The sequence below is a fragment of the Podarcis tiliguerta genome (assembly GCF_965153285.1).
Source record: "Podarcis tiliguerta genome assembly, chromosome: Z".
NCBI classification, from domain to species: domain Eukaryota; kingdom Metazoa; phylum Chordata; class Lepidosauria; order Squamata; family Lacertidae; genus Podarcis; species Podarcis tiliguerta.
This window is the reverse complement of record NC_139553.1, coordinates 25,631,198-25,658,300: the sequence shown is the minus strand read 5'-3', so window position 1 is coordinate 25,658,300 and position 27,103 is coordinate 25,631,198. Positions and strand designations below refer to the sequence as shown.

The 27,103-nt window shown below is 43.7% G+C and overlaps 1 protein-coding gene and 1 long non-coding RNA gene across 7 annotated transcripts in view; one reads left to right on the top strand and one right to left on the bottom strand.

The window, feature by feature from the left end:
• Positions 1-27,103, bottom strand: part of COL4A6 (collagen type IV alpha 6 chain) — a 174,703-nt gene that overhangs the window by 66,169 nt on the left and 81,431 nt on the right. For all 6 annotated transcript variants that reach the window (XM_083423343.1, XM_083423345.1, XM_083423342.1 and 3 more), the window contains exons 5-7: positions 8,732-8,866; positions 5,989-6,033; positions 352-468 (exon numbers count right to left, since the gene is read on the bottom strand). In XM_083423343.1, the coding sequence (XP_083279469.1) occupies positions 352-468; positions 5,989-6,033; positions 8,732-8,866 (297 nt within the window). The remainder of the gene's footprint in view (positions 1-351; positions 469-5,988; positions 6,034-8,731; positions 8,867-27,103) is intronic.
• LOC310669744 lies at positions 19,739-25,076 on the top strand. Its single transcript, XR_014507346.1, has 3 exons — positions 19,739-22,311; positions 22,475-22,655; positions 24,661-25,076. It is a non-coding gene; the product is annotated as an uncharacterized lncRNA (long non-coding RNA).

Sequence of the window (27,103 nt, the reverse complement as noted above, 5' to 3'; positions counted from 1 at the left end):
TTGCGGACCGCCGAAACCCGGAAGTACCGGAATGGGTTACTTCCAGGTTTTGGCGTCGCGCATGCACAGAAGCGCCAAATCGCAACCCACGCGTGTGCAAATGTGCTGCTGCGGGTTGCAGACACTGCGGGTTGCGAATGTGCATCCCGCACAGATCACGTTCGCAACCCGACCCACTGTACACCAAAATCTACACTTCTGACATGGGCTGCCATATGTCTGGATTTCCACCTGGGTGCATTAAAGCTATTTCGGCCAGGGTGCTATTTCCGACGTCTGAATCCCGGCTATGTCCGGGAAATTTTAGACATATGGCAGCCCTACCTAACATAAGGCAGTACAACGAATTACCGGGGGACCTTGCATGCCAGGAAATCCATCTGGTCCTGGAACCCCAGAACTCCCAATAGTGCCATTACAGCCATCCAGGCCAGGCAAGCCTCTGTGTCCTGGTTGACCAGGATGTCCCTGTGCAAAGAGAGAAAAGGAAAATAGTGCATTAAGATTAGCATCTTTGGACTTTTAAAAAATGTACAATAATGTAAACAGTTGCTGTAAGAGGAATCAGTTTATCAAAACTAATGAAAACAAAGATTTGATTTAGCCAGCCAAGGAGTTTTCCAGAGACAAAAATAAAATGGTTACGAAAGCATAGCTGAACAATAATGACCTACGTGCCCTAACTCAGAACCCGGTGGTGATACACTTACAGTGTCCTTTATCATGCATTTGCAATAGCAAGCACACTGAAGAGAGCAAAGGAACACACTTGCAGATCTGCAGTCTACAGGGAAATGAACACAAAAGCTCTCAGGATGGGTAATTCTTATTTATACATCATCAGAACTCCCCAACCTCCATGATAAAGAGTCTTAGTGGTTTTAATGGTAGGTGATGTTGCTGTGTTGTATTATACTATGTACATCGATTTATTTTTTGGAGTTAAGATTAGGACTCGGATAAATTGTGTTCGCTGAGCCCGTATTTTATACAGTCTATATATGATGTTTGTATGTTAATGTGCGGTGTGCTATGCCTAATAAAGGATTTTGAATTGAATTGAACTCCCCAACCTCTGGGTGCTTTAAGGGCTGCCTCATTCTGCATGTCTCAAGTCAATCATGGAGAACACCCTGTGGATGGTTTTTAGTAGTTCCCCATGGACCAGAAGCCACTCTCCCAACCTCACAGGGAGGAGGCACATGAAGAAGGGCCTCAGATGATGAATGCAGAGTCTGGGTCAGTTTATATGGGGAGAGGCGGTCCTTGAGGTATTGTGGTCCTGAGCCACTTAAGGCTTTATAGGTCAAAACCAGCACTTTGAATTGGTCCTGGAAACTAATCAGCAGCCAGTGCAGTTAGACCAGGACTGGTGCAATATGCTCAAACCATCTTGGCCCAGTGAGCAACATGGCCACTGAATTCTGCACTAGCTTAAGTTTCCAAATATGATATGAAGCCTCCACATTCAGAGGCAGGTTGCATTTGACTCACAGTTCCAGTGCCACTGAAAACTGAAAAGTCTCCTCCTCCCTCCTCCTGCCTGCTTTAAGGCGCAAGATAGAATATATGAGGATATCCAATCACCTGTTTTGTTTTTTATAGAAAATGTACATTTTGTGAAATTATTAAGCTTCACTTGACATTAGATTGGGAAGGGTAAGCATGTAAAGCCAAAATCATGTACAGTCAAAACAACCCCGGAGCTTCCCTCACGTGACCATCCATACCTTTTCAAAGTACGCATGCCTCATGCAAGGTGAGGAACATAAAAGCTCTTTCTGTGGCAGGAAAGCCCAATGTGGAAAGAGCTTTTCAAGCTCTCTTCCTGACTTACTGGGCTCTGGGAAGGTCTTGCTTGGGCTCTGGAGGCCTTTGGCAGATCTCAGATGGCCCCAGGAGATTTTGCAGAGGCCTCTAAAGCCCTTACGGGACCTTCGCAGAGCTTGGTAAGCAAGGTGAAGAGCTTGAAAAGCTCTTTCCACTCCGTGTGTGTTTAATTTGTTCTGTGTCCGCTGGCCTGTCACCAAGCATGTAAAGCTGTGGTCGTGCAAGTTAAATGTGTGCAAGCTGCAAGTCTACTGTACTCCACTCCTTTTTAAAAGTGGATTTGTTGCACTTGGTTGACAGAGCATTTTAATCCACTTTTAATTGTATGCACCTAAATATCTCTGCATGCCCCTTTAATCCCTCCTGCAAAATTCTGCCAGTCTGGGGACACCCTAAGACAACATTCGAACATGGAAAAGAAGGACTGATGGGTTTATCTCTGTGCTCTTTCCTAGGGGCTATTCTTGCTCTGAAGAGAATTGTGACGCTAGATGGCAGTAGCTGCAGCTTTAAGAAAATGAGCACCTCTGGATCCTCACTGTAAAGGGGACGTAATTCTAAAGGGTCCTACTTAATCTGGGTTACTCTCTCAGTATTGTATGAACCAAAACCACCATATCAAACTCTCAAGAACTGAGAGGCAGAGCTTATTCAAGGTTTTTGCATAGCATTACTACTTGTCTGACAGACATCATTGATAAACAAAGTATACTACATCCCAGAGGTAGCCAACCCTCTAGATGTTTTTGGACTACGACTCCCATCAGCCTTGGGGCTGGCCAGGGCCGATGGGAGTCCAAGAACTACTAGTGGGCACTATGTTGGTCACATCAGAGATAGGCTGGTTTTGCAAAGCAGTGGTGGGGAGCCTGTGGTCCTATAGATGTTGTCGGACTCCAACTCCCACAAATGTACCTTGAGTGCTATTGCTGCCTACTACTGCCAGGTAAACCCAAGGGAGCCCACTGTCAGAGGAGGGGATTGAATAGAGGATATAGCCAATGTTCTCTGCCACTGTGAAGTTGAGTTCTAACATTGCACAACAAAAGATTCCACTGCTTCTGCAAGAAATAGATATTTCACTGTGGAACTCCCTGCTTACTGACACCAGCCAGGCACCTTCACTGAACTCTTTTCAGAACCTGCAAAGAACATTTCTGTTCAGGTAAGCATCCCTGGACATGTCGAACGTTGACATGTTCTAAACTGTTTCTAGTTTATCTTTGAACGTTATAAACTGTTTGAACTATTTAAGCTGATTTAAACTGTTTTTATTGATAATTTCATTGTTTCTTTGTAAACCACTTTCAGAGGTCTGCCCCCTCCCCGCCCCCGGACAATCAAGCAGCATATAAAAAGGTAAAGGGACCCCTGACCATTAGGTCCAGTCATGACCGACTCTGGGGTTGCGGCCCTCATCTCGCTTTATTGGCTGAGGGAGCCGGCGTACAGCTTCCGGGTCATGTGGCCAGCATGACTAAGCCACTTCTGGCGAACCAGAGCAGCGCACGGAAACGCCGTTTACCTTCCCACCGGAGCGGTACCTATTTATCTACGTGCACTTTGACGTGCTTTCGAACTGCTAGGTTGGAAGGAGCAGGGACCGAGGAACGGGAGCTCACGCCGTCACGGGGATTCAAACCGCTGACCTTCTGATCGGCAAGTCCTAGGCTCTGTGGTTTAACCCACAGTGCTACCCGCGTCCCTAAGCAGCATATAAATTTTATGAAATAAGTAAATAAAACAATACAAAGTTACTGGCAACCTGCTTAGATCTTGCAGAACAAGGTTCTGCTGGCAGAACAAGCACACCACCAGGTGACTTTAACATGGTGCTATTTGAGATACATCCTGTATACAAATATGCCAGTTCCAACTATACTGTGCTGATTTGTGGGTGGGCTGCTTTTCAAACTGGGAGGAGCTTTCTCCCAATCTCAATCATCGCAGAGATGTATGGCGGGGCTGTGTGCGAAATGCCCCCCAAGTAGCTGTGTGGATTTTAAAAGATATTTTCTTTGTTTCACACTCTCCAGAAGGTATTGTCTGGCTAATGCATTTAATGTATAAACTGCAGCAGTTCAAACTATGCTGGCAGCAACAACAATAAAATGAAATGAAATTAGGAGTTGGCAAAGGTCCCGCTAAAGGATTATTGGGAAAATTAGCCCACACTGGTGGAAACTCCTGATTTTCAGTTCTTGGTACATCCCTTGCCCAGCTTCCTTTCTGTTTAAAAGCTACTCCCTTTAAAAGCAGGGGGGTCTGCTATTGTAATCTCTTGTATGCGGTTTAGGAGTAAAGTATCTTGTGTCAACACACCATACAGTAATAAAATATAAACATTGAACTGTGACTATTCAAAGCAAACATGTGCAATTCTTTATACATATCTTTATGTATTTAGATTTATAGCCAGAAGGCTGCAGATATCTCTAGGGACAAGCTCATTCAGTGGAAATGATAATTATATGTGCGTTTGCAAATAAAGACCAGCAGCTCCTACCCACAAGTAGATAACTAGATAATACTACAGACTGTTTGTGGGCTACATTATCTCCAGTTTCTACAATATTATTAACATCCTGGAGTAGCTTTCTTGTTTTGAGATGGAACTTACAGAGATGATGAGCTCAAATTTTACCTGTCATTGCTATAGTTCAATTCATGCTTTGCATTAAGTCTGCTCATTTGGGCACTAAATAGCTGCAGAGCAGCAGAATGAGCTGGTAGAATGAACTACACAATGCCAGATTTCAGCTGAAGAAAATCACAGACTAATGCAGTTGAGAAATGATAAACAAAATTTAAAGCATTGTTGTGTTCAAAAGTGGATTCCCTCCCTGAAATGGCATGGTCTCTTCCCTCTTGCTGCTATTGTTAAATGTATGCTTACTTAATGTGACTTACAATTATGCACAGAAAAAAACTTACAAGTATAAAAGTTTAAGACTAACATCAAAGCTGTAGGGCAAAAGCAAGTGTGGTGCCCTCAGCGCTACATTGGATACAAACCACTATACCAAATGTTCCTGTTCTATCAATTCAGATTAAAGAGATTACAATAGAGGGTGTTTCGGATGACACAGTGACACCTTTTTCTAACACAGTGCCTGGGAATGGCCTGACTTCTAAACTTTTCCAGAGGAACTGAATAAACATTGAAAAAAAGGGGGGGAATAGATTCACTCAAGGATGAACGCTAGCCCAATTTAATAAGCAGCTCTGTATATTATGAGAGCTGGAGGGGGGCCCCTCTGGTGAGTTCCAGATCTTGCCTTTAAAATAGCCTGAGGTTCTTCCCCTGCCCCCAAACACTTTTAAACAGAACTGATAGAAGCCATTCCATGTACCATTTCACTGTGTTGTTTCCATTTAGCAAGCCTTGTATATTCAGCTGAAATGGTATAAACCTTGTATCTCGCTTTCCAAACTCCTGAACCTTGTTCCATGGGAAAAACTAAACACATGCTGCAGGGTGGGGGATTTTTAGAGGGCTGCCTCTCCCGTACATCTGTGGTTAACAGTTCATAAACACAGGCGGCTGCAGCGGCTGCTGCCAAGAGATTTCATCGGCCCAGCTGCATCAACACAGAAAGACAGAAACTTACCTGGCGGTCAACATTTCCTACACGACCTTTGGTGGCCCTTTCCCTCCTGCAAGGACTCCCACTGTGCAAAGGCTTTCCAGTTCCCTTAAAGACCAGTCCCATAAGTGTTCTGTAGCAATCACATCCAGTACTCACACAGATTGGAATGGGACTGCACTGGAAACCGTACCACATTTTTTCAAGCATTGGGAACTGTCCGTGTTCACGGCATTAACAAAAAAAGTAAATTGGTACTAGCCAGTTTCTCCATGTGAAATATAAGAAAGGTGGAACTGGGAGGCAGATTCGTTCGGCTTATGGTTTATTGATGTTTAACAGTAATGATTGCATTTATTAATCCTGTGTGATTATTATATTACTTACCTGAATTATACAACAGTGACTTGCCTATACACAGTTTACGGGAAATATGATGAGATGCAGCCTGCTTTTTAACTCAGATAAATGACTATGCATTTTCTGGGGGCATGGGAAAAGCAAAACAATACAAACAGCAGCATTATTTCAAAACTTTATACTTAATTTTTTAAAACACAGAGAGACTTACAGGAACTCCGGATATTCCTGGAAATCCGGGGACTCCCATTGGACCCTGAAAGGATTAAAAAGATGCAGTTGATGTTTCATCTGATCCATAGATCTGAGCTCTGTTAGCAATTTATGGTAGTTTAGAATAAAGATGGACTAGTCACAGGTGATGACACTGATCTATTTATCTATTTACCCTTTTCTTAAATACCTGAAATGTATATTTTAGGACCTACCTCCTTTTGCAAAAAAAAAAAAGTGTTTTAAACTACAACCCTGATCATCTTGGTTGCCCTCCTCTGAACACATTCTAGCTTGTCAATATTCTTTCTTAAGTTAGGAAGTGAGTAAAAAGATGAGTCGCGAGTTTAAAATACGAAACCACATATGCTCTAAGTATTTTCAATGGTGTTGTTGTTTACTAGTAAGGTAAAGGTACCCCTGCCCGTACGGGCCAGTCGTGTCCGACTCTAGGGTTGTGCGCCCATCTCACTTAAGAGGCCGGGGGCCAGCGCTGTCCGGAGACACTTCCGGGTCACGTGGCCAGCATGACATCGCTGCTCTGGCAAGCCAGAGCCGCACACGGAAACTCCGTTTACCTTCCCGCTAGTAAGCGGTCCCTATTTATCTACTTGTACCCGGAGGTGCTTTTGAACTGCTAGGTTGGCAGGCGCTGGGACCGAACAACGGGAGCGCACCCTGCCGTGGGGATTCGAACCACCGACCATGCAATCGGCAAGTCCTAGGTGCTGAGGTTTTACCCACAGCGCCACCTGCATCCCAGTTGTTGTTTACTAAGACCACCTAAATTGTTTGTGTTTGTGTTTGGCCAAGAGATCTGAAATGCTCTGAATATTTTTTGTAGACAATGAAAGCTTAATGATTACAGTCAATTTAAGGTAAAGGTTAAGTGACCCCTGACCATTAGCCGACTCTGGGGTTGCAGCGCTGATCTCGCTTTGTTGGCCGAGGGAGCCTGCATACAGCTTCCGGGTCATGTGGCCAGCATGACTAAGCCGCTTCTGGTGAACCAGAGCAGCGCATGGAAATGCCATTTACCTTCCCGCCGGGGCGGTACCTATTTATCTACTTGCACTTTGACGTGCTTTCGAACTGCTAGGATGGCAGGAGCAGGGACCAAGCAACGGGAGCTCACCCCAACCTTTTGATCGGTAAGTTCTAGGCTCTGTGGTTTAACCCACAGCGCCACCCGCATCCCTTACAGTCAATTTAAGACATCTCAAAAGGTATTTTCTGGTGCATTCCCTTTTTTTGTGGGGACGACGACTCTATTTGGGGAACCGCACCAGGGTCCCCAGCCACCTTGATCTGGCCGGGCAAGACCCACTGTGATGTGCTCCCTGAGAGGTTCCTTATGAAGCTGACATACTGCAAAAGGTTCCCTAGCGCAGCTGTAGTGAAAGAAGGAATTCAAAAATAGAAACTTCAGACTGATGGCTGAAGGAGAATTTATTGCTACAAATACTCTGCCTAACACATTTCAACAAAATGTCTTTCTTCGGGTAGATTCTCTTGAATCAAAAGGTGCCATTTCAGAGTTTTGGTATACAAAGGATTAGAACCAGCACACTTTGTCCAAACACAGTGAGGGGCCAATTAAATTCTCCTTCAAGCACCAGTTTGTGAGCTTTGCCTCTTCTTGGCTTCTGTGCCTTGCCCTCCATTCTTTCTGATTAAATGATATTACTCCACAGAGCTGTTTGCCAAATTGCTCTCTTGGCCATATTTTAAAAGTATTTCTATAAGCAAATGGGAGGCTGGGGAATAGTTACTTGGCTAGAACTGAGCCAAAATTTCTCGGAAGAGGTCTACCCCCCTGAGAACTTTCTTTTCCATCACCCCCCGGGGGAGGGGGGGCGTCATTTTGCAGAATGATCTCTGAATATCTTCTGCTCTTCTTCTTTCTTTAAACAGTGGAGGCTGGTATTCAGGGCAAATGGACCATTGCCCCACCAACTACACTCTGCCCTCATCCAGCTAACTTACAACCAGCCTAGGGAGTAGCACTGCCTGTCAATGTCCTCCTTTGCTGCCTTTGTCAAATTCAGCAGTAAGGAGGATGGAGACATACTAGAATTAGCTGGCTCCGCCACATATATACAAACCTGCACAGGTCTAATAAACATCTTCTGAGACCAGTTTCAAAATTTGGACCTGGAACACTCCCAATAACATCACTGGGAGTCCAAAGACAATGCCTACCTCCTAAAACCCATGAACTTCAGTACCCTTTCACCACATGTTCCTTCTAGAAGCAGCAGTAGAAAAGTTGTCTTGCCTCCTGGAGGCCTTTCTGCAAAATCTCCCTCTCACTAGTTTCCAATATGCTGCAGTGACATTGTCCCATGTGTTGTGGGCTCTGGGAAATGTGATTTCCCAAGGATACCTGGATCTTTAGTAATTACATTTGCCAGGGTCCCTGACACTAAACCACTGCAGGATATAAAGCACTAAATGGTGGTGATGAAAGGAACAGGTGTTCATGGTTCAAGTTTTAATCTAAGCCAAAAAGAACTTTTTTGGGATTATGGTGCCCAGTTCATAATGAAGCCATATGAAATAGCCAAATTTGTATTATGTGCTAGGTAATTGTGATCTTCAGTGATTTTGATATTGCTCTAGGTGCACCCCATACTTCTACAGGGCATGAACAAGACAGCACTTTGCCATTCCAGCAGTAAGTGGGTAAAACAGGGATGTCTTTAAGGATTCAGAAAGCTCAGAGGAATGGATAAACTTACCTTATCTCCCTTCAATCCAGCTGTACCTGGGGCACCTGAGCTCCCTCTCTCTCCCTTTGGCCCCCTCAAGCCTTCTGGCCCAGTAAACCCTGGAACACCCATCCGTCCTTGGTTCCCAATTGGTCCTGGTTGACCCTAGGAGGAAGGGGAGGAAATCCATCTTAAGAGTTTGCAAACAAGCGCCTGCCTTGGCAAAAAGCACCCCCCAAAAGCATTCAACAGGAAATGACTGAAGGAGGAGTACAACTCATCTGGAGTGCAATGTTCGGTTCTGGGTACCAGAGAAGGGAAACAGAGATGATAAGCGATATGGTTAAGAGAAGTGGATCTGTTTAGCCTTGAGAAGAGATGATAGGGTGCAAGTGTCGACATGAAGCACTCTTCAGCTATCTGAAGGGCTGAGATGCAGAAAAGGACAAAGGCATGGTCCCTGCTGCTGCACTTGAGGGAAGGATAAGATCTAATGGGTATAAGTTAAACAAAGGTAGTTAAGGGCCAGCATCAAGTGTCAGCATGAATGGGCATCTCCTGAGGGCCCACAAGCTGTCAGGGGGACCAATTACTCTTTTACACCATTGCAACCTGCTTGTTCATCTGCACCCAAAGGATTCCTGCCAGAAAATCTTGCTTGACTTTTCTTTGGTCACAAAGATGCTGTTTACTGCAAACAGCACTTCTAGGGTAAAAAAAAATAGTGGGGTGGATTTTTAGCAGGAAGTTGGTGTAGGCCCCCGATCCATATCAGGAGCACATTCCAGATTTGGGCCCCTGGGCTCCCCCCCCCCCACAAGAGGTCACATTTGTGTAACTCACTTGCTATTGTTTGCAAATATGTATGTGTATTTGTGTATGTGAAAATTGTGGTAAGCTTGACCAGTGGTCAAAGCCCTTTAACAGCTGGGGAAGAAACAACAGCTATATGAATAATGCAGGATGTACTCAAAGTTGTTTCCAAAGTAGATATGAAAGGCCTTGCAACTTTGGTTTGTGGAAATGGCAGGCCACACGAGTTGTCTCAACAGGAAAAAAAAATATGGAAAGGCCAGATGGTGCCAAAGTTAGTTCATGTTATGTGTGGTTTTTAAAACTGCATAACAAATTTTTAAAAAGAATTATCATGTTGTTATTGTTGTTAAAAAGCTAATCCCTGAATTGAATTTCTGCTATAAACCTCAAGTGTCGGAGCAATTTAAATGCAAAAAATACAATTTTAAATAAAGCCAGAGAACAGTTCAGAGACAAAACCCTACACATTAAACCACCAGACCTGCCATGTGGCCCGTGTAGCCACCGCCGGCCGCCGGCCTTTTTATTCTCGCTCTTTTTCTTTTTTTTTTTGACACAAGAAAGCCGCCTCTTCAGCGCATGCGTGGCAGCCTACAAGCCAGAGAACGTCTGCCCTCTAGCGGCGCCGGCCGTTCTACACAGGAAACCTCCACTTTACAAGCATTCAGGAAACCTCCACTTGTTTTTATATTGAGCGCATATTGAGTCCTATAGATACAACCGGCCCTTTGAGGGTCACCAAACTGCTGATGCGGCCCCCGATGAATTTGAGTTTGACACCCCTGCCCTAGAAGATCATTTCAGAACAAGGGACAACACAGAGATGGCTCTCAGCCCCAAGAACACAAAAAGTCATTGTGGTGTAGTGGCTGGAATACTGGGCCTAGTCCTTTTCAATGGACAGGGATGATGATGGGAGTTGTTACATGATCAAGTTGAGACACTGCACAGGGTTGGAATAGATGACCCTTGGGATCCTTTCTAACTCAACAATTCTATGATTCTGCTATTCTAACTTCTGCAGCTTTTATCAGTTGCAGCTTTCAATTACCAAGCAACTGGACTGCAACTGATACAACTGGATCTGAAACACATACCGTATTTTTTGCCCTATAGGACGAACTTTTTCCCCTCCAAAAATGAAGGGGAAATCTGTGTACGTCCTATGGGGCGAATACAGGCTTTCGCTGAAGTTTGGAGAGTGAGAGGGGTCGGTGCGCACCGACCCCTCTCGCTCTCCAGGCTTCAGGAAGCTATCAGCAAGCCTGGGGAGCCCGCGGGAGTTCCCTGCTGCCCGGCAGCAGCCTGCCGCCCAGTGCGCGGGGCGCCCTGAAGCAGAGCGCCCCACGCTGCTGGGCAGACATCCGCAGCGTGGGGAGCCCTGCAGGAGTTCCCGCAGGGCTCCCCACGCTGTGGATAGCAGCCTGCTGCACGGAGCGCGGGGCGTGCTGAAGCAGAGCGCCCCGCGCTTCAGGCAGACATCGGCCAGCCCCACAAGCTTGGGGGGCAGCGGGGAGGTGCAGCGACCTGGTTTGGGGGGGGGGGAATAAAGGAAATTTCCCCCCTTATTCCCCCCCAAAAAACTAGGTGCGTCCTATGGGACGAAAAATACAGTACCTAAACACAAGTTACCTCTGATTTTTCAGCATGAAATGTATGTAGTGCTGCCCAGCTAGAAGACTGATGTGCCTTGTCTTCTGTGGATCACAGCAGAGGATCTTACCCCTTTGCAACACATCACTCAAAGAACATTCTGCCAAGAGTGTACATACTAAATCCTGCAAATTCCAAGGCTAAGAGAATGGTATATTGAAGTGTGGGGTCCAGCTGTACTTCATAAACTCACAGGAGTTATGTGGTTATGATAAGGAGCGCAGAGTGTTAATAATTTCTAAGGAGACTGGAAATGTTTTAAACTGGATTAGAGTAATAGAGTGAAATGCTTATTTTCCTTTATTTTGAATAAGTTTGATAACTTTGGTTGTGTATAAGCAGAAGAGCCCTCTGCTCTTGTTAATAAACCAACCAAGACTTTTGTAGCACTTTAAAGATTAATGAATTCATTATGTCATGAGCTTTTGTGGACCCTAGTCCACTTCATCAGATGCATCATGTGTAATTCTGGATTGGCAAGCATATGCAGTATACATGCATGGATGAGAGACCAGGGTTCACAGGATAATTAAATGCACACACACAAAAAAGCTTTGATGGTGATGCTTACATGAAAGCAAAATAGTTACAGAGGCCAATTAGCAAGACAACCTTACTGGTGACACAAACTATTTAATGCACATAGTCCTTGCACACTTAACACGTATGATGAAGGGCCAAAGAAAAAGCTTGCACCTTAATAAATTTATTGCCTATAAATTTCTGCAAAACCCTTTCTCTCAAGGCTCATCCACACTTCTGCTTGTTCAGTGCTTTCTAGGCATGGGTATATGATGTTTTTCATTTGCCCTGCCCCCCCCCCGCCCCCGGTTTACTGCTGTTTACGGCTGAATTGCCTGCTGAATTACCTGCTGTTTACTGCTGACTAGTGGAAGTGTGGATGAGCCCTAACACTCCCTCTGTTTTTTGCAACAATAGATACAAGTAAGCTCAAAATTATTTTTGTTGTTGATGATGATGTTTCTGATATGACTTTTTTTTTTGCTTCTTTATGTATTATTAATGAAAATAACCATATAGAGACAGAGAAGGAGAGAGAGAGAAAGAGATGTACTAAAGAGGGAGAAGAGGGCAGTGGGGGCATGTTGTGAAAATGTCTAGTTAGTAGAAGCCGAACTCTCTGCTTGCCACCCATCTTTCACCCAGCCCCTCCTCTCAAACCTTGGCAAACCCTCTCCCCTTACCATCATGCTTCCCTCTGAGGCCTCTGATTCAGAGCAGGAGTGGGAGTCACCAAAGGATGCATTTCTGACAGTAATGTAAGCTTCAATCCCCTTTCCCAGGGAATTCTGGGAATTGTAACTCTCTGAAGGGCATGCTAACAAACTCTGAGCACCCTTAGCAAAATGCAGTTCTCAGGATGCTTTGGGGTAAGCCATGACTTTTTAAAGTGGTATGATACTGCTTTCATTTTGTACTGCTGATGGGGACTCAGATCACCCTGAGGGATGTTAGGCTAGATGGGTCTTTGATCTCATCCTAAAGAGGCTTTCTTACGTTCGTATATAATAATGCAACACTGAGGAATGTTTGTGAAGGTCGTATCCAAATCTGATTACCGTTAGTTTCAAGAGTTCTACAATGGAGGGATTAAGAGTAGGTCCTGTGTTCTAATCCCAAGAAAGAGAAAAAATGACTGAAACCTCTGTTTTACTTTGCACACTACAAGAGAGATCTTAATACTGCTTGAAGATTTAGCCCAGTATCCTGGGGTGGCTCCAGCGGCACAAAGACCCAGCGAAATGTTGCTAATCTCCCTCGTAATGTGATTAAACCATGATAATCTAATTCTTATGAATTTCATTTAAATCCTTTTGAAGATGGCTGGCAACAACACTTTCCACAGTAGAATAGAAAGAAACTGGTTAAACCATGGACAACAAAACCTAAGTGGCCAGCCCTTCTGCATTTTTCATTTGCACATTGTTTTCATTTATTATATGAGGAACCCCTAAAATGTCAGCTAAACACATGGCAAAATTTGCTTCCTTAACTGAGGCCCTATCTGCACTATACATTTAAAGCAGTATCATACCACTTTGAGGAGTCATGGCTCCCCCCCAAGGAATCCTGGGAACTGTAGTTTGTCAAGGTTACTGAGAGGTGTTTGACAACCTCTATTCCTCTCAAAACTACAATTCCAATCAATGCTTCTTCCCAGGGAGATCTGGAAAATCTTAGCCTGTGATGGCAACAGGAGCTTCGTAACTACGCATTACAACTTTGGGGGAAGCCATGGCTGTTTAAAGCGGTATGGAATTGCTTTTAAACGTATGGTGTAGATGGGAGACTCGGTCTGAATCTAGTACAGTGGTACCTTGGTTTTCGAATGGCTTGGCTCCCAAACGAATTGTCTCCCAAACACTGCAAACCCTGAAGTGAGTGTTCCGGTTTGCGAACGTTTTTTGGAAGCTGAATGTCCGACGTGGCTTCTGCTTGAGTGCAGGAAGCTCCTGCAGCTAATTGGAAGCTCCGTCTTGGTTTATGAACCATTTCAGAAGTCGAATGGTCTCCCAGAATGGATTAAATTCGAGAACCAAGGTACCACTGTACAGCTAAGGCTATAATTCTAAGTAACAAGTAGCTTCCATTGAGGAATCTTCTGTTTACCACATTTACATTTGCCTCTTCTTCTAAGAAGCTCAAATGGCAACCATGGGGGGATTATCTGAGTTTATTCTCAAATCAACATTGCGAGGTAGGTTAGGCTGAGAAAGAGCAGAACACTGATGCAAAGTAGTAAAAATGCTTACAGCATTGTTATTTGGGGACAAATAACAGCCACAAGTGTATGAGGTGGAGAATGTGGATGGGGAAGAGCCCCCCTGCCCCCTTCACTCACAATACTTGAGGGCTGTCCAATGAAACTCAATGGTGAGGGATGTAGGACCAGCAAAAGAAAGCGCTTCGCAGCACACAGTCAAACCATGGGATTCGCTATCACAACTATTTTACTGTCCTAAGCAAAAACAAACTCTATTATTATTATATTAATTATTACATTATATTAAATTTATTGTATATGAATAATTTTTATTAATGGTTTTCATCCAGTTCTTCAGCTAAAAAATGGCTCCCAAAGCAGCTTACAAATATCAGTGACAAGACAGAGCCTGCCCTCAGGCTTACAACCTAAGACACACCACACAAAAGGAAAAGAGACAGGGAAGGAGAATGAGAAAAGCAAGCCGAGGCACTAATTATTAGTTTCAGGGATCCTACAGTGAACAGCAACAATGGACATTTTCTTTTTTTAAGAGCAGTCAAAAGCGCTGGCCTTCCAGCAAAGCCGGTTGAAGAGGCCCTCTTCGGTGGTGGAAGTCCCATCTGTCTCACAGCCTGATGGAACCTTATAGCTTGAGCCAGTCCTTCTTTCAGCTGCAGCGCGCTAGAGCACAGTTCTAGCACCTCTCAGGTGTGCGCCATTGCAGGTTGGCTCCCCCCGCCTGTTTCTTGCCTTTATGTAATTCAGAGAAGCCCAAAATGAACATTTCAAGTCAAAACAGAAGCTGACTCCACCTAACTCCTAGCCACTCCTAGCTGCAATTGGTCAAAATACGGGATGGGGCCAATTCGTATTTCCTTTTCTTCAATCTTTATCCCATGTACCAGCGGCAAGCTTTAAGATTTCCAGCCAGGCCTCTACCATTGCACACATGCACACTGTGCAAGGGCCCTTCTGAGCTGCCCTAGCCACCTGCCTAAATCTAAGAGAACGAGGGAGGTGGGGGGTTATTTGACCTGCAATAGAACCAGGGGTGACCCCCAAATCAACTAGAGAGACAGCTTGCTGTAGTTCTAAGCACCTCTGTGGGCAGTTAACAAGGCTGTTGACAAACCGGCATCTGTTCAGGGCTGCTGCAAGTCACCCAGCGACTTACAAGCATCCTCAAGGTGTGAGCTAACAGCAGAAATGTGTTGCGATGGGTAGACTCAAGTATCATATCATATCATCATATCATATCATATCATATCATATCATATCATATCATAGAGAGAGAGCTTTGTCTTTGTACAGGTTGTGTACAGGTTTCAATCCCCTGCATCTCAAGGTAGGGATGCGAAAGACCCCTGTCTGAAATCCTGGCGAGCCACTGCTAGTCTGGGTAGAGTCTACTCAGTAGACAAAATTGGGCTACATGGACAAATGGTCTGACTCATTTATTTATATACCCATTTATGGGTTTTGTGCTAAATGTCACTGCCTATACCAATCTTATATTTGTGCTACCAAATGATTCTGTGTATACCTTATATAGTTCAAGTGAAGAACTTTTTTAAAAAACAACACCACCATCTGATTTTAATATGCATCATGGGAACACAACCTGGAACACAAGTGAAGCATTATGTTTCACACACTGTCATATTTGGTTCCTTTTTCATGTCAAAATGGCTTGTGTGTAATTAACGAACCCCCCTGGGCTTTAGGGTTTTGTTTCATTTTTGCTGTTGTTTACAGTAGTGTTTGCCTAGCTCAAAACCAGAAGTTACTATACATTCCAGTGACCCCCTGGGTTTTTTACTGTGGAAAAAACAATTAAAATACAATCTTTGAGATAACTGCACTAAATAAGTTTCAGTACAGACATTGGCAGAGCTTTCCCTACAAAGTTCAAAGTGTTTCCAGCTGCTGTAATAGTGTAGTAGTTATCATTGCAATCCTACCCATTACTCAGAAGTAGCACTCTCACTGTGCTCAATAAGGCTTTCTCCCAGGTTAAATGTACATAGATTTATTTAATTATGGGAAAATGTACATTTAATTAATATCTCAAGTCTGTTTTGCCATAAAGATGCAAACATGTTAATCACTCCTACTGAGTCTTAGCTGTGACATCTGGCCCACAGGACAAAAGAGTCTTCCAGAAGATTTGCAAAATTATTGTGATATGGGCACAACACCCATCAGCAAAAATGCAGGCAGTAGCTAGAATCCCATTTCCACGGTGGCTAAATGGGTGCTTACAGGAAGCCCACCAAGCAGGACATGAGCGCAATGACCCCTCTATCAATGTCATTACTCAGCAATGTACAGTGTAATATACATTACCTATGTACACACAATTATATAGCATGTGTGTGTAGATAGGCAGACAAGTAATACGCAGTGCTGCATGAGTGGATTTCCTTTTCCTGGCTGCCCCATGCCCCTGCAGTACCTTGCAAACCCACCCAATCTGCTCCAGAGGGTCCCCCCAGCCCTCTGAAGCAGATCTGGTGGGTTTGTGAGGGGCTGTATGGGGGAGGAGAGGAAAGGAAAGGAAAGGAAAGGAAAGGAAAGGAAAGGAAAGGAAAGGAAAGGAAAGGAAAGGAAAGGAAAGGAAAAGGGAGTCCCATTGGGCAAGCATAAACTTCGCAGTGGTTATCAACCTGTGGATCCCCAAGATGTTGTTGGACTACAACTCCCATCATCCCTGAGCTCTGTCCTTGCTAGCTAATGGTGATGGGAGTTGTAGTTCAACAACATCTGGGGACCTACAGGTTAAGAAAGGCTGTATATGCATACACAGCACTGAGGTGGGTGTGGGATAATTCTATTTTACTAATTTGCTTTAGAGCACAAATAAAAATAGAAGCATATATTCAAAATTACATTCCTTAGGGACATTGCAAGCTGACCTATACCAAGTCAGACACCATTGCCACAGACTGGCAGTGGCCTCAAATGACTTCAGACAGGTATCTCTCCCAGCCCTACCTGGAAAAGCGAGAGGGATTGAACCTGGGAACTTTTCCATGCGGAGCTTGTGCTCTGCCACTGAGCTGCCCCCCACCCCAACCTGAGACAAATTTGGAAATGCTGTCCAGGCTTATGCAGAATTTAACATTTGCAAACTGATGCTTCAGGCAGTGGGGGAGGGGGACACAAAACAAAACAGCTCCCTGTTTTGCTTTTTACACTGTCAGGGGAAAGTGGCAAGTGAGTGAAATCCTACCATGCGCCCCTGCCAAGTCTAGCAGCGCTGTTTAATTGGGGTGGGCGGTGGGGGATGGGGATGAAGCATTACACATACACTTTTTCCTTCCCAAGAAATGAGTGGGTAGGGTCACCCCTCCCCCCTGAAAGAATGGGGCAGGCGCCAAGTGTGTTCACTGTGGCTGATCTCCACTGCCTGAGCCTGCAGTCCTCGTGCCACCCGCGAGGATCAAACTCAGGCGGGATCAAATGCCCTAAGCAACATCAGAGATGTGGAGGGATAGCTCTAGGCCAGCAGGAATGCAGATAACTTGCAATTACATGAGATCTCATTCATGGATTGTCAAATTAGCAGAGGTTGGCAAGCGCTCCTTACCTCCTCTTAATTGAGAGCAAAAATGAGCTCTGGCATAGCACTTTGGAATGAAAGGAACTAGAGATATGTGAGGAATTTGCCCTTTGTTTTAAGAAGCATGGACAGTTAACATGGATGTCAAAACACACAGGGCTTGGTGAAATTCTAGGGGATAAAACCGCTGTAAAAGGGGCTGGCTCATGTGGCAACAGCATTGCTCGAAACCACACTTTGAAAAGAAAAGAAAAGAAAATGGAAAGCTTAAAACTTATGCATATGAATCTTTCATCTCTGAAAGCCATCTCCCTGCCACTCCCTGCTACTAATCTAACCATCATATAAGGACATTACAACAATTAGATGATGAGTAAAATTCCTTAGCTCACTCCTGGAAGAATGATGAAACCATTTGTACAATTATTATTATTTTAGATAGTCCACAGCATTTAGATCAGATAGATTAACAGCAAATTACTGTACTTGTTGCACATTCCATCCTGAAATGTGGCAGGATGGACAAACAAGGTTACCAACTTCGAATTTATATTTTATATCATATGCAGTCATTTGATTTAATCTTGTCTTCAAGAAACTTGTCTTGTTGATGTTAATGTTGCCCACTTGCAGGGTTTTAAGACATGACAGCTCTCCCAGCAAGTTTGGCTGTGGGTGCGGGGATTTGAATGTTCTCATTTCTACAGATTCACATATCAAAAGCATTTGTAGTGCACACCATTTATTAAGTGTTGGAAACAAGGCAGCAAAAGTCACGCAGTCCTATAACCCAAACAGAGTTTTATTTTGAGCACCCACCCAAAGTTCTTGACTTGTCTTTTTCTTTGGATTTCAACCACTTCATCCAAAGGTGGCTAACCTGTTGCCCTACAGATGTTCTCAGACTTCAACTCCCATGAGCCTCAGGCAAACATAGACAATTGTCAGTGATGATGGGAATTGTAGTCAGGCAATATCAAGAGGGCCAAAGCTTGCCCATTCCCAGTCTAATCTCAAGTGAAACCTAATAATCATCCCATCATCCTTGACCATTGGTGGTGCTTAAAACCCCCCAAAAAACAATACTTTTTGCAGTTCAGAAAGTAACGAGGAAATGCTTTGAAAATGTGGGGTGAATGAATTATTAATAGAAAGACCCAGAATCAAAGTAGGATGAAACGAAATTAATGCTCTTTGTCAATCCTCTATTGCTCAGAACAGACAGAGTAAGCTTTGTGCAAGTAAATTAATGTGAATGCTTTAAAAGCAGATAGTCTTGAGGAGGCTATTCTAACCCAGACTTCTGCAGCCTGGTGTCATATGAACATAGGATGTTATGTTATGCACTCTTGGCCCTTCTATTGCAATATTGTCTAAACTAACAGCGGCTCTTCCAGGTATCATATAAGGAACATCAGTGCTTTTTTTTCTGGGGGTACTCATACCCCTAAACATTTTGTGAATCTTTGTACTTTTGTCCATTTACTGTATTTATTTTTCCCAATTTGAACTATAAAATGGTGATTTTATTTTTAGAAAATAGGCACAAGGGGACATTATCAGCTCTACCTGGAGAAGGCCAATGGTCAGGGATGGTGGAGTTAGTTTTGAAACCTCTGTCTGCAGAAGGCTTATGTGACTGGCAGACCTTCTATGACTAATGAAAGCACAAACAGGTAAGCACTCTTCATGCCTCTCCAGAGGAGCCCCCTCACCTTTGAAAACCCCTGCTCCACAGAGCACTCTTGCCATCTCTCCCTCTCTCCCTCTCTGGTATTTGGACTGACTGTGCCAACTCTCCATTCCAGAGCCCAGCAATGCCTTTTATGGTCTGATAGATTCAGAGTTGCCTGATCTACTTCAGCTCTGGTGAGAGGTCATCTAAACCCACTTTATCATTCTCTGAGCCAAATTGCTCACTGGAGACTGCATTTTAAAAGTATAATTAAAAATGTTTGGGCAGCGAGCTGACAGAAAAATGGCACCCAGCAAAGCACTGCCAGTCCTGTCCCGTTCTGCCCCCCTCATTTCTTTTTTTATAGCATTATGCTTTTCATGCATAGGGCATTTATTCTTTGATTCTATTCAATGCTCCTTTTGGGACTTGTTTCCATGTCTCTCATTTGAAATCCTTGAGCTATGAAATGGGTCTGTTAATCCTGGTGGTGTTGATCATAAAGCAACCTCTACTTTTAACTATGGATCGTTATGACGACTCTCATTTTACATATCCAAGAAAAAGAAGACGTGTCCAGGGAAAAGGGGACATATGGCAACCCTATATTACGATCATTTTGAAACAAAACTTTAAGGCAAGACAAAACACAATCAGTTCAATAGGGAATGGTTTATGTTCAACAAATTTATAAACAGTACTCAGAGGTCACATCGTACCCCCTGCATCCCATTCAACTATAGGGAGCGAATACCAGAATACGGTGTTTATACTTGCTTCTCAATGTGTCTTGAGATGGCTACATACTCCGTCCTGCACAGGTTTAATGATGGCTGCTCTTACTGCTTTTATGTTCACTCTGTATGTTCACAAAAGTAATAACAAACGTTTCCCAGAGGTTGGCTGTTCATGGTGTACAACTATTGTGAAGCCATTCAAAGTATTATTTGTCTCAAGAGTTAACTGTAGTGTTGCCCTTAAGCTGATAAAACAATGAACGAACGCATGAATGGGAAGGAAACTGAAACCTTGATTAGTCTTGGATTGTCATGTTTCCTTTGAGGCATTCATAACCTAAGGAATTTGCCTTATTCTAGGTTGAACTGTTTGCCCACCTAGCAATGTACTGTCTATTTTGACAGGCAGCACCTCTTCAAGTTGTCTCAGTCAGAGGCCTTTCAGATCGCCTAATAGCTGATATTTTTAAAATAAACAAAACTGGAGGTGTTCGTGATACCACTGAGATATGATCCCATTGCAGTGGAGGGTAGTTGGATCCAGTAATATTCAACACAGATCCTTGCACGGAAGGGAATTGTCAGTGCATCTGATGCTGACACTGCCTCACCTCCACCTCCCCAGCAGGTATGGGAACCCACATTGAACAGGAAAGTCAGGGTTGCAATTGATTTTGCACCCCATCCCCCAGCATTACAGACTGAGCTACAATACAGATTGGGCTACAGAAATATCCCCACAATAAAGGCTCACCTCTTTACACAAGTGATTCAGCTCTCTTCCAGTTTAGTAGAAGCTTATCTACACATTCTAGCCCACTAGGCCTCTCTCCAAGTAGGAGCTAGTGCCCAAAAATGTAAGTTCTGCTCAAAGCAATGGGACTTAATTATATTATGCTTAGTGGACTACAGGAATGATCCAGTGCAGTATTATTATTTTTATTATTATTTAACTAAAATATATATACCAAGTACTTGACAGAATACCTTTAAGCAGTTTACAAAGATCTAACATGTTCAGTAACACTCTGCCGATAAAAGCAAAAATTAAAAAACAAATTAACATAAAATGATAAAAATACACAAATAAGCAATTTTAAAACACACACACACACACACACACACTTAATAACAACATTATATTTTAAAATTACATGCCGGGATAGGTTTGGTGAAACAGGAAGTTTTTTTAGTCAGCATTAAAATAATTCAGCCAAAGGTACCTGCTTAATATCAATGGGCAGGGAGTTCCAAAAAGTAAATGTTCCCACACTGAAGGATTTATTCCCTACAAGTGTGGAATGAACATTTTGTGGCATTTGTATTAAAAAAAAAAACAGATAAAAAGTACTCCCTAACCCCCCCCAAAGGGATTCTGAGATGATGCTATTGAACAAAAAGCCATATTTCTTTAATTTGTACACAGAGGAATGCCTCTCACAGTTCCCCCATTTACGTAGATCCAACTGAGATAGTTATTGTCCAGTTCTGTACAACCCTGATCACCATTCTTACAGGAGGGATGAGGAGCATGTGGCCCTCCAGATGTTGCTGGACTACAACTCCCATCATCCCTTACCACTGGCTGTGCTAGAAGGGGCTCATGGGAGTTGGAGTCCAACAAATATCGGGAACGCTGCAGATTCCCAGCCCTGCCCTAGGGCCTTTAAACTGGGTGGAACTAGTTATATCTCTTTTGATTTCAACAGAGGAAAGGGCAGCTCCAGCCAGCCAGCATGACTGTTTTCTAGACAAGCTTATGCTAATATAAATTGTTAGTTTTCAAGGTGTCACAGAAGCAGACTAAACAAGAATAGGGCTGGACTTTCTGAGGGAAAAAAACACCATAATTTGGGAAGGCAAATGTCTCCAACCCAAATGCCCAAGAAAATGAAGTTTATGCAATCTTTCTTCTCAAGTGGAGTACGCTAAACAGGGTAATAGTGAAAATGAACAAATCCTTCACTGGAATTCCCACTGGCTAAGGTTTATAAAATAAATGATTCATTCCAGTGGTGCTTGTCATCACTTAAATTGTATGTCTAAGTCCTTGGACCTTTCATTACGTGGCTGTATTAACACTCCAAAAAGGCTGTTCGTTCCATTTGTTGGTATAAAGTGCACTTCCAGTCTGCTTAATCTTTGATGGACAGGCCTGATTGTTCCTGAAATCCCTGGCTATACAATACAACAAAGGCTTAAAGGCCTTTCTGGGCCTGGGCTACTACCCACAATGCACTGTGCTTCCTGTCCCTGTAGGGCTGGAATTCATGACCATGCAAAATGCTCAATCACACACTAGGCCAGGGCTTAAGCTGGGCTCTTTGTACAGCAGCATCTAAGGTCGGGAAGAAGATTTTAACTGTCAGGGCTTGGTGCTCATTGGCTCATTGATGAGAGGGAGAAGGAAATGCAGAGACACAAGATCACCAGCGGATGGTGTGTAGCTAACAGCAATCTGGCTCTGATAACAGGGGAGCCTGTTGGCTGGACTCCCATTCGTGGCTTAAGGGAGTTTGATATGGGACCCTAAGAGGTGGCTTATCTCTCCAAACCTGAACAGCAATGCCTGAATAGCAACTGTCTTGTGCTCCCCCCATAGAAAGGAGGAACTGAGTAAATACTTTCTCAACTACTCATCCGTCACACAAGAGGTCTGGAAGCAAGCGAAACCTTGAAAAGTGCCAAAATCTACTCTTTGGTTTTGTCAATACTCCAAAAAGAAAGAATGTGAAATATCTCAGTGGAGCAGTTTTGCCATCCATCCTAAGAAAAGCACAAGGGCGGGTTTCATTGCAACACACCTCCAGATGCTTTGGTAGCATCTGGAATGTAAAAATGTAAGAAGAGGTCTGCTGGATCAGACCAAAGCCCATCTAGCTCAGGACCCTATTTCCTGTGATGGCTAAACAGATATGTAGGAGACACCCACAAGCAGGGTTTATCCTACTGGTATTAAGAGGTACACAACTTCTGCACCTGGGGTTCCAATGAATTACCACAGGGCCCATAGATAGACATCTGCCATGAATCTATCCAGTCCCTGAAAGAACAAAGTCTGGGTAGAGGTCATGAAAGATTAAACACTCTGCAAAGATGGCCTTGTCCATGCCACCTCAAGATCAGGTAGCACTTCTGGTCACCCCAAGCAGCATGTTTAAACCCCTTACCACAGGGTTTGGGTATCTCTAAAGCACTATGAGTCTCAATGAACTACAGTGGGGCAGAAATTCACCACATATGGATTCAAATTCACCATATTTTGATTAAAACCAAGGCAGACCAGATTTACAAAATATGTTGGTGTGTGTGTGTGTGTGTGTGAGAGAGAGAGAGAGAGAGAGAGGGTGGTGGTGGTGGTGGTGGTGGTACTATAGAGGTCAGGGTGTTGCACCAGGACCTAGGAGGCCAGGGTTCAACCTCCACCCTCGACAGTCACTCACTCTCAGCCTAAGAACATCCAGAGAACTTTATGATCAAGTGGAGATTTGAACCTTGGTCTTCCAGGTCCTAGTCCAACACTATAACCACTACACCACACAATACAAATTTATGAACGTTTATTCAATTAACTTAAACTAGGGGCTCAGTTACGTCTCCACTTTCCCCATCATTTTCCCTCGGGAGAACCCACAGTTTAGCCACTGAATCAGAGCAAATGCCAATCGGATTTTCTCTGGATTGATGTTTGCTCTGGTTTTGTGTGAAACAGTTGGTTTCCCGGGGGAAAGCAGCAGGGCAAAGGCTAAATTGCTTGAACCCATGAGTAGAAAGTACAGGAGATGGAGAAAACCACTTGAACCTGTGTTTTTGAGGCACAGGACGAGCTGAGTTAATCAGCTAAGAATACCCTCAACCAGTAGTAGCCTCGCTTATATTATCTGTAAAAGAAGCAGCATTTTAAACAGATAAGGGTGGCCTCAGGACACACCTTAGCCACAGACACGTTGGCATTAACAAGCCCTCCATCAGAGAAGCCTAGCATTCCATGGCATTCCAATCATACTCCGTTCAGAATGAAATGCTGTCAGCAGCGAACGCTTATGCATTCTCTGCCTTTGCTGCGACATCTGAGCAAAACATTGGCCTTTAGTCAGCCAGAGGGGCCATTCTGCTCTTGTGTTTGAGCACAAAGTATCATGGAGAGAGATCCCTGTGCTGAAGCATGCGGCTGAGAAGCAATGAGGAACTTCCGCATTGCTGTTTTTAATTCAGTCGCTACAGTTGCCACTGCTGACACCAGTCACAAAGTTCGCTTGGATGATCCAGTGCCAGGAGGGACATTGCCGGCACTCCATCGCCAGCTGGAAAAGGCCACCTTTGAGTCTATACTTCACATTGGAAGCAGAAGATACACAATACTAAGGGGAAGGAACCGACCTATCTTCAAAATTTGTACCAATGGAGGGGATGTAAAAGAATGAGAGGAGAGGAAACAGATAACTGGGTCCACACCCACACCATACATTTAAAGCAGAGCCTTCCAAACTGTGTGTTGCAACACGTTACGTGTGTCAGCTGCGGTGTGTGGGTGTGCAACACGAATGCTCCCCGCGCTCCTCCTGGGGCAGTAATGGGGTTAGTTTAACCTCCAGTTTGCTAATAAAACTGAATTAGTGTGTCATGAAATAACACATGTCTAAAAGGTGTGTCACCAACATGAAAAGTTTGGAAAGTTCAGATTTAAAAGTTTAACCTTCATGGTTTCTCTCAAACAACAATAGGAATGGTAGTTTGTAAAGGGTGTTGGGAATTGTTGCTCTTATATTTATGCTTTGCTTTTTGAAGTTCCCTATCTTGGATTAATGAAGTTACACACAAGAAGGTGGTGGATGGAAGTTGAAGGACCTTGTTTGAGAGGCAGTGTAGAGAGGACTTGGTTCCCAGCAGGTGGATCATTCTAAGTCCTAAAACAAGAAGCTATATTAGCAGACGTTTCCAAACAGCAAGGAGCAGTTCATGATCAAGGAAGTGGCAGGCAGCTTTCTGGAGGTGCTGCTGCTGCTACTACTAAAAAGTTGATTTATGGGGATATTTGGGGCACATTGGATCCCCCACAAAATCTACAGAAGAACTGGGAATGACAGTGGGAAACTGGAAAATAAAATATAGCAAAACGGGGTTTAAAAACCTGCTACTACCACCTAGTGGTTTTGTGTTGTTGTTTTTTGCAGGGTGGGGAAAGGCACAATAAACATTTTTTTGAGAGGGTGACAGAAACCATACCTCTCAACAAAGTGCTTTGGGGGGGGGGGGCTGCTATGACATGCGAATCACATGACTCACACAGACATGCAGCCCCAGAAGATGGCATCCCGGTTATTTTGCCACAACATGTTGGAGAGTATGCAGATACAAGTTCTAGGGCAATTCAGTTTTAAGTATGTCTCAGTGCCCTTCCTCTTGCGGGACTTAATTGAAATAGACTAACAGGTTGCCTGGCACAGAAACTGAGTACCAAAACAGTTCATACTCAACCTCCAGTGTTGGATCATGTTGCCCTTATATTTAATACATATGCTAAGCCCCACCCCTGATCAAGATGATTGGTAATGTTTACCGTATTTTTCGCTCTATAAGACGCACCAGACCACAAGACGCACCTAGTTTTTGGAGGAGGAAAACGAGAAAAAAAAAAATTCTGAATCTCAGAAGCCAGAACAGCAAGAGGAATCGTTGCGCAGTGAAAGAAGCGATCCCTCTTGCTGTTCAGGCTTCTGGGATAGCTGTGCAGCCTGCATTTGCTCCATAAGACACACACACATTTCCCCTTCCTTTTTAGGAGGGAAAAAGTGAGTCCTATAGAGCAAAAAATACGGTATTTTACTTAGACAATGTATATACTACTTAATTACAATCTTCTCTCAGCAATGTACAAGGAAAGCAATACCATGAAAAGAAAAAACCATTAAAACTATATTTTTGGGTGTCCTCTTAGTTCCTATTTACCCTGCTCTATGATAAAAGTAGCAATGAAAACTCCAGATTCTGCCCAAATAAATGCACAGGCAAGATGCAATATAACCTTCCACTACCAAGAAAGGAGGGATTACTCATAGTTCTTATCATTTTGGGATTTTTGGCCCAAGACTCCAGATATTCTGCATACAGCACCCATGAACATTTAAAAAGTGAGGTTGAAACTAGCTGTGCTTATCTTAGTACATTGTACAGAGTATTTGGATACTGATTCAGACAGAGAAAGCATTTTCCTTGCATATTTCCTATACTTCTGGCAAATCTGTATCAGTCACCAACATATTTCCTCTTCCAAGGCAGAACCCTTCTAGAAGTAGTGGAAAACAGCTGGCAAATGAGTTCAAAACTGCATGCAAACCCAGGAGCTTAGGAATAAATCCTCATGGGTTCTGCCAGACTGACTATGTGCAGGTTGAAGATTGTAGAATCAGTTCAAATGTTTGCAGCTTGAATGAGTAGCTTGAAAAGAAATGTCCTGAGGACATTCAGTGGGGGAGATTTGTCTGCACAACAGTGCTTGAATAGTTTCAAGGGCCATTACATACGTAACCTGAAGCAGGCTATGTTTTCTTAACTCAGATTCCACTCACTTTCAAAGCACCATGTACTATAACGACGCTGCCTTGCAGACACCCTCTTCCTTCGTGATTTACCCTTTCTTCCATTTTTTTATACATGCCCTTATTACATCTCAGCTCATCTGTGATCTCCTTGTGCAACCACACTGGTTTCTTTAAATGCCTCCCACTGCAGTGACTCAGACAGAGGTCAGGTAAGTGCCACAGCCCCACCACCTCCTCTACTGCCAGAACAAGCCCTACTGAATGGGGGCATACAACAGTACTTTCACAAGTCGCCCACTCAAAGAGGAACACCCCAGGAGATAGGGGGTGCATTCAGACATAGAGGTTATTGTGCAAGTTTTACTGACTGCAATGCTAATGCTCCTGTTCTGGGTTCTAATGTTTCTAATGTTTCTTTTACACTGCATTACCTGTTGCATTATGTATTTTTTGACTGATACACCACCATGTGGTACTAAATTTTACATGGCGGTAAAGGCCATATGCCAGAATACCACTACAGTTCTTGTTATGTTAAATTGCAATGCAAAACTCCTGCAATTTCCCAGGTGACCAGAGTCGCGAAAAGATTTTTTTTTTTCTGGAAGCAACTACTACGAATATTATTTCTCAACTTCTACTAGTTTTCCAAAAGTGACTGTTACATCATGTGATAGATCACACAAAAC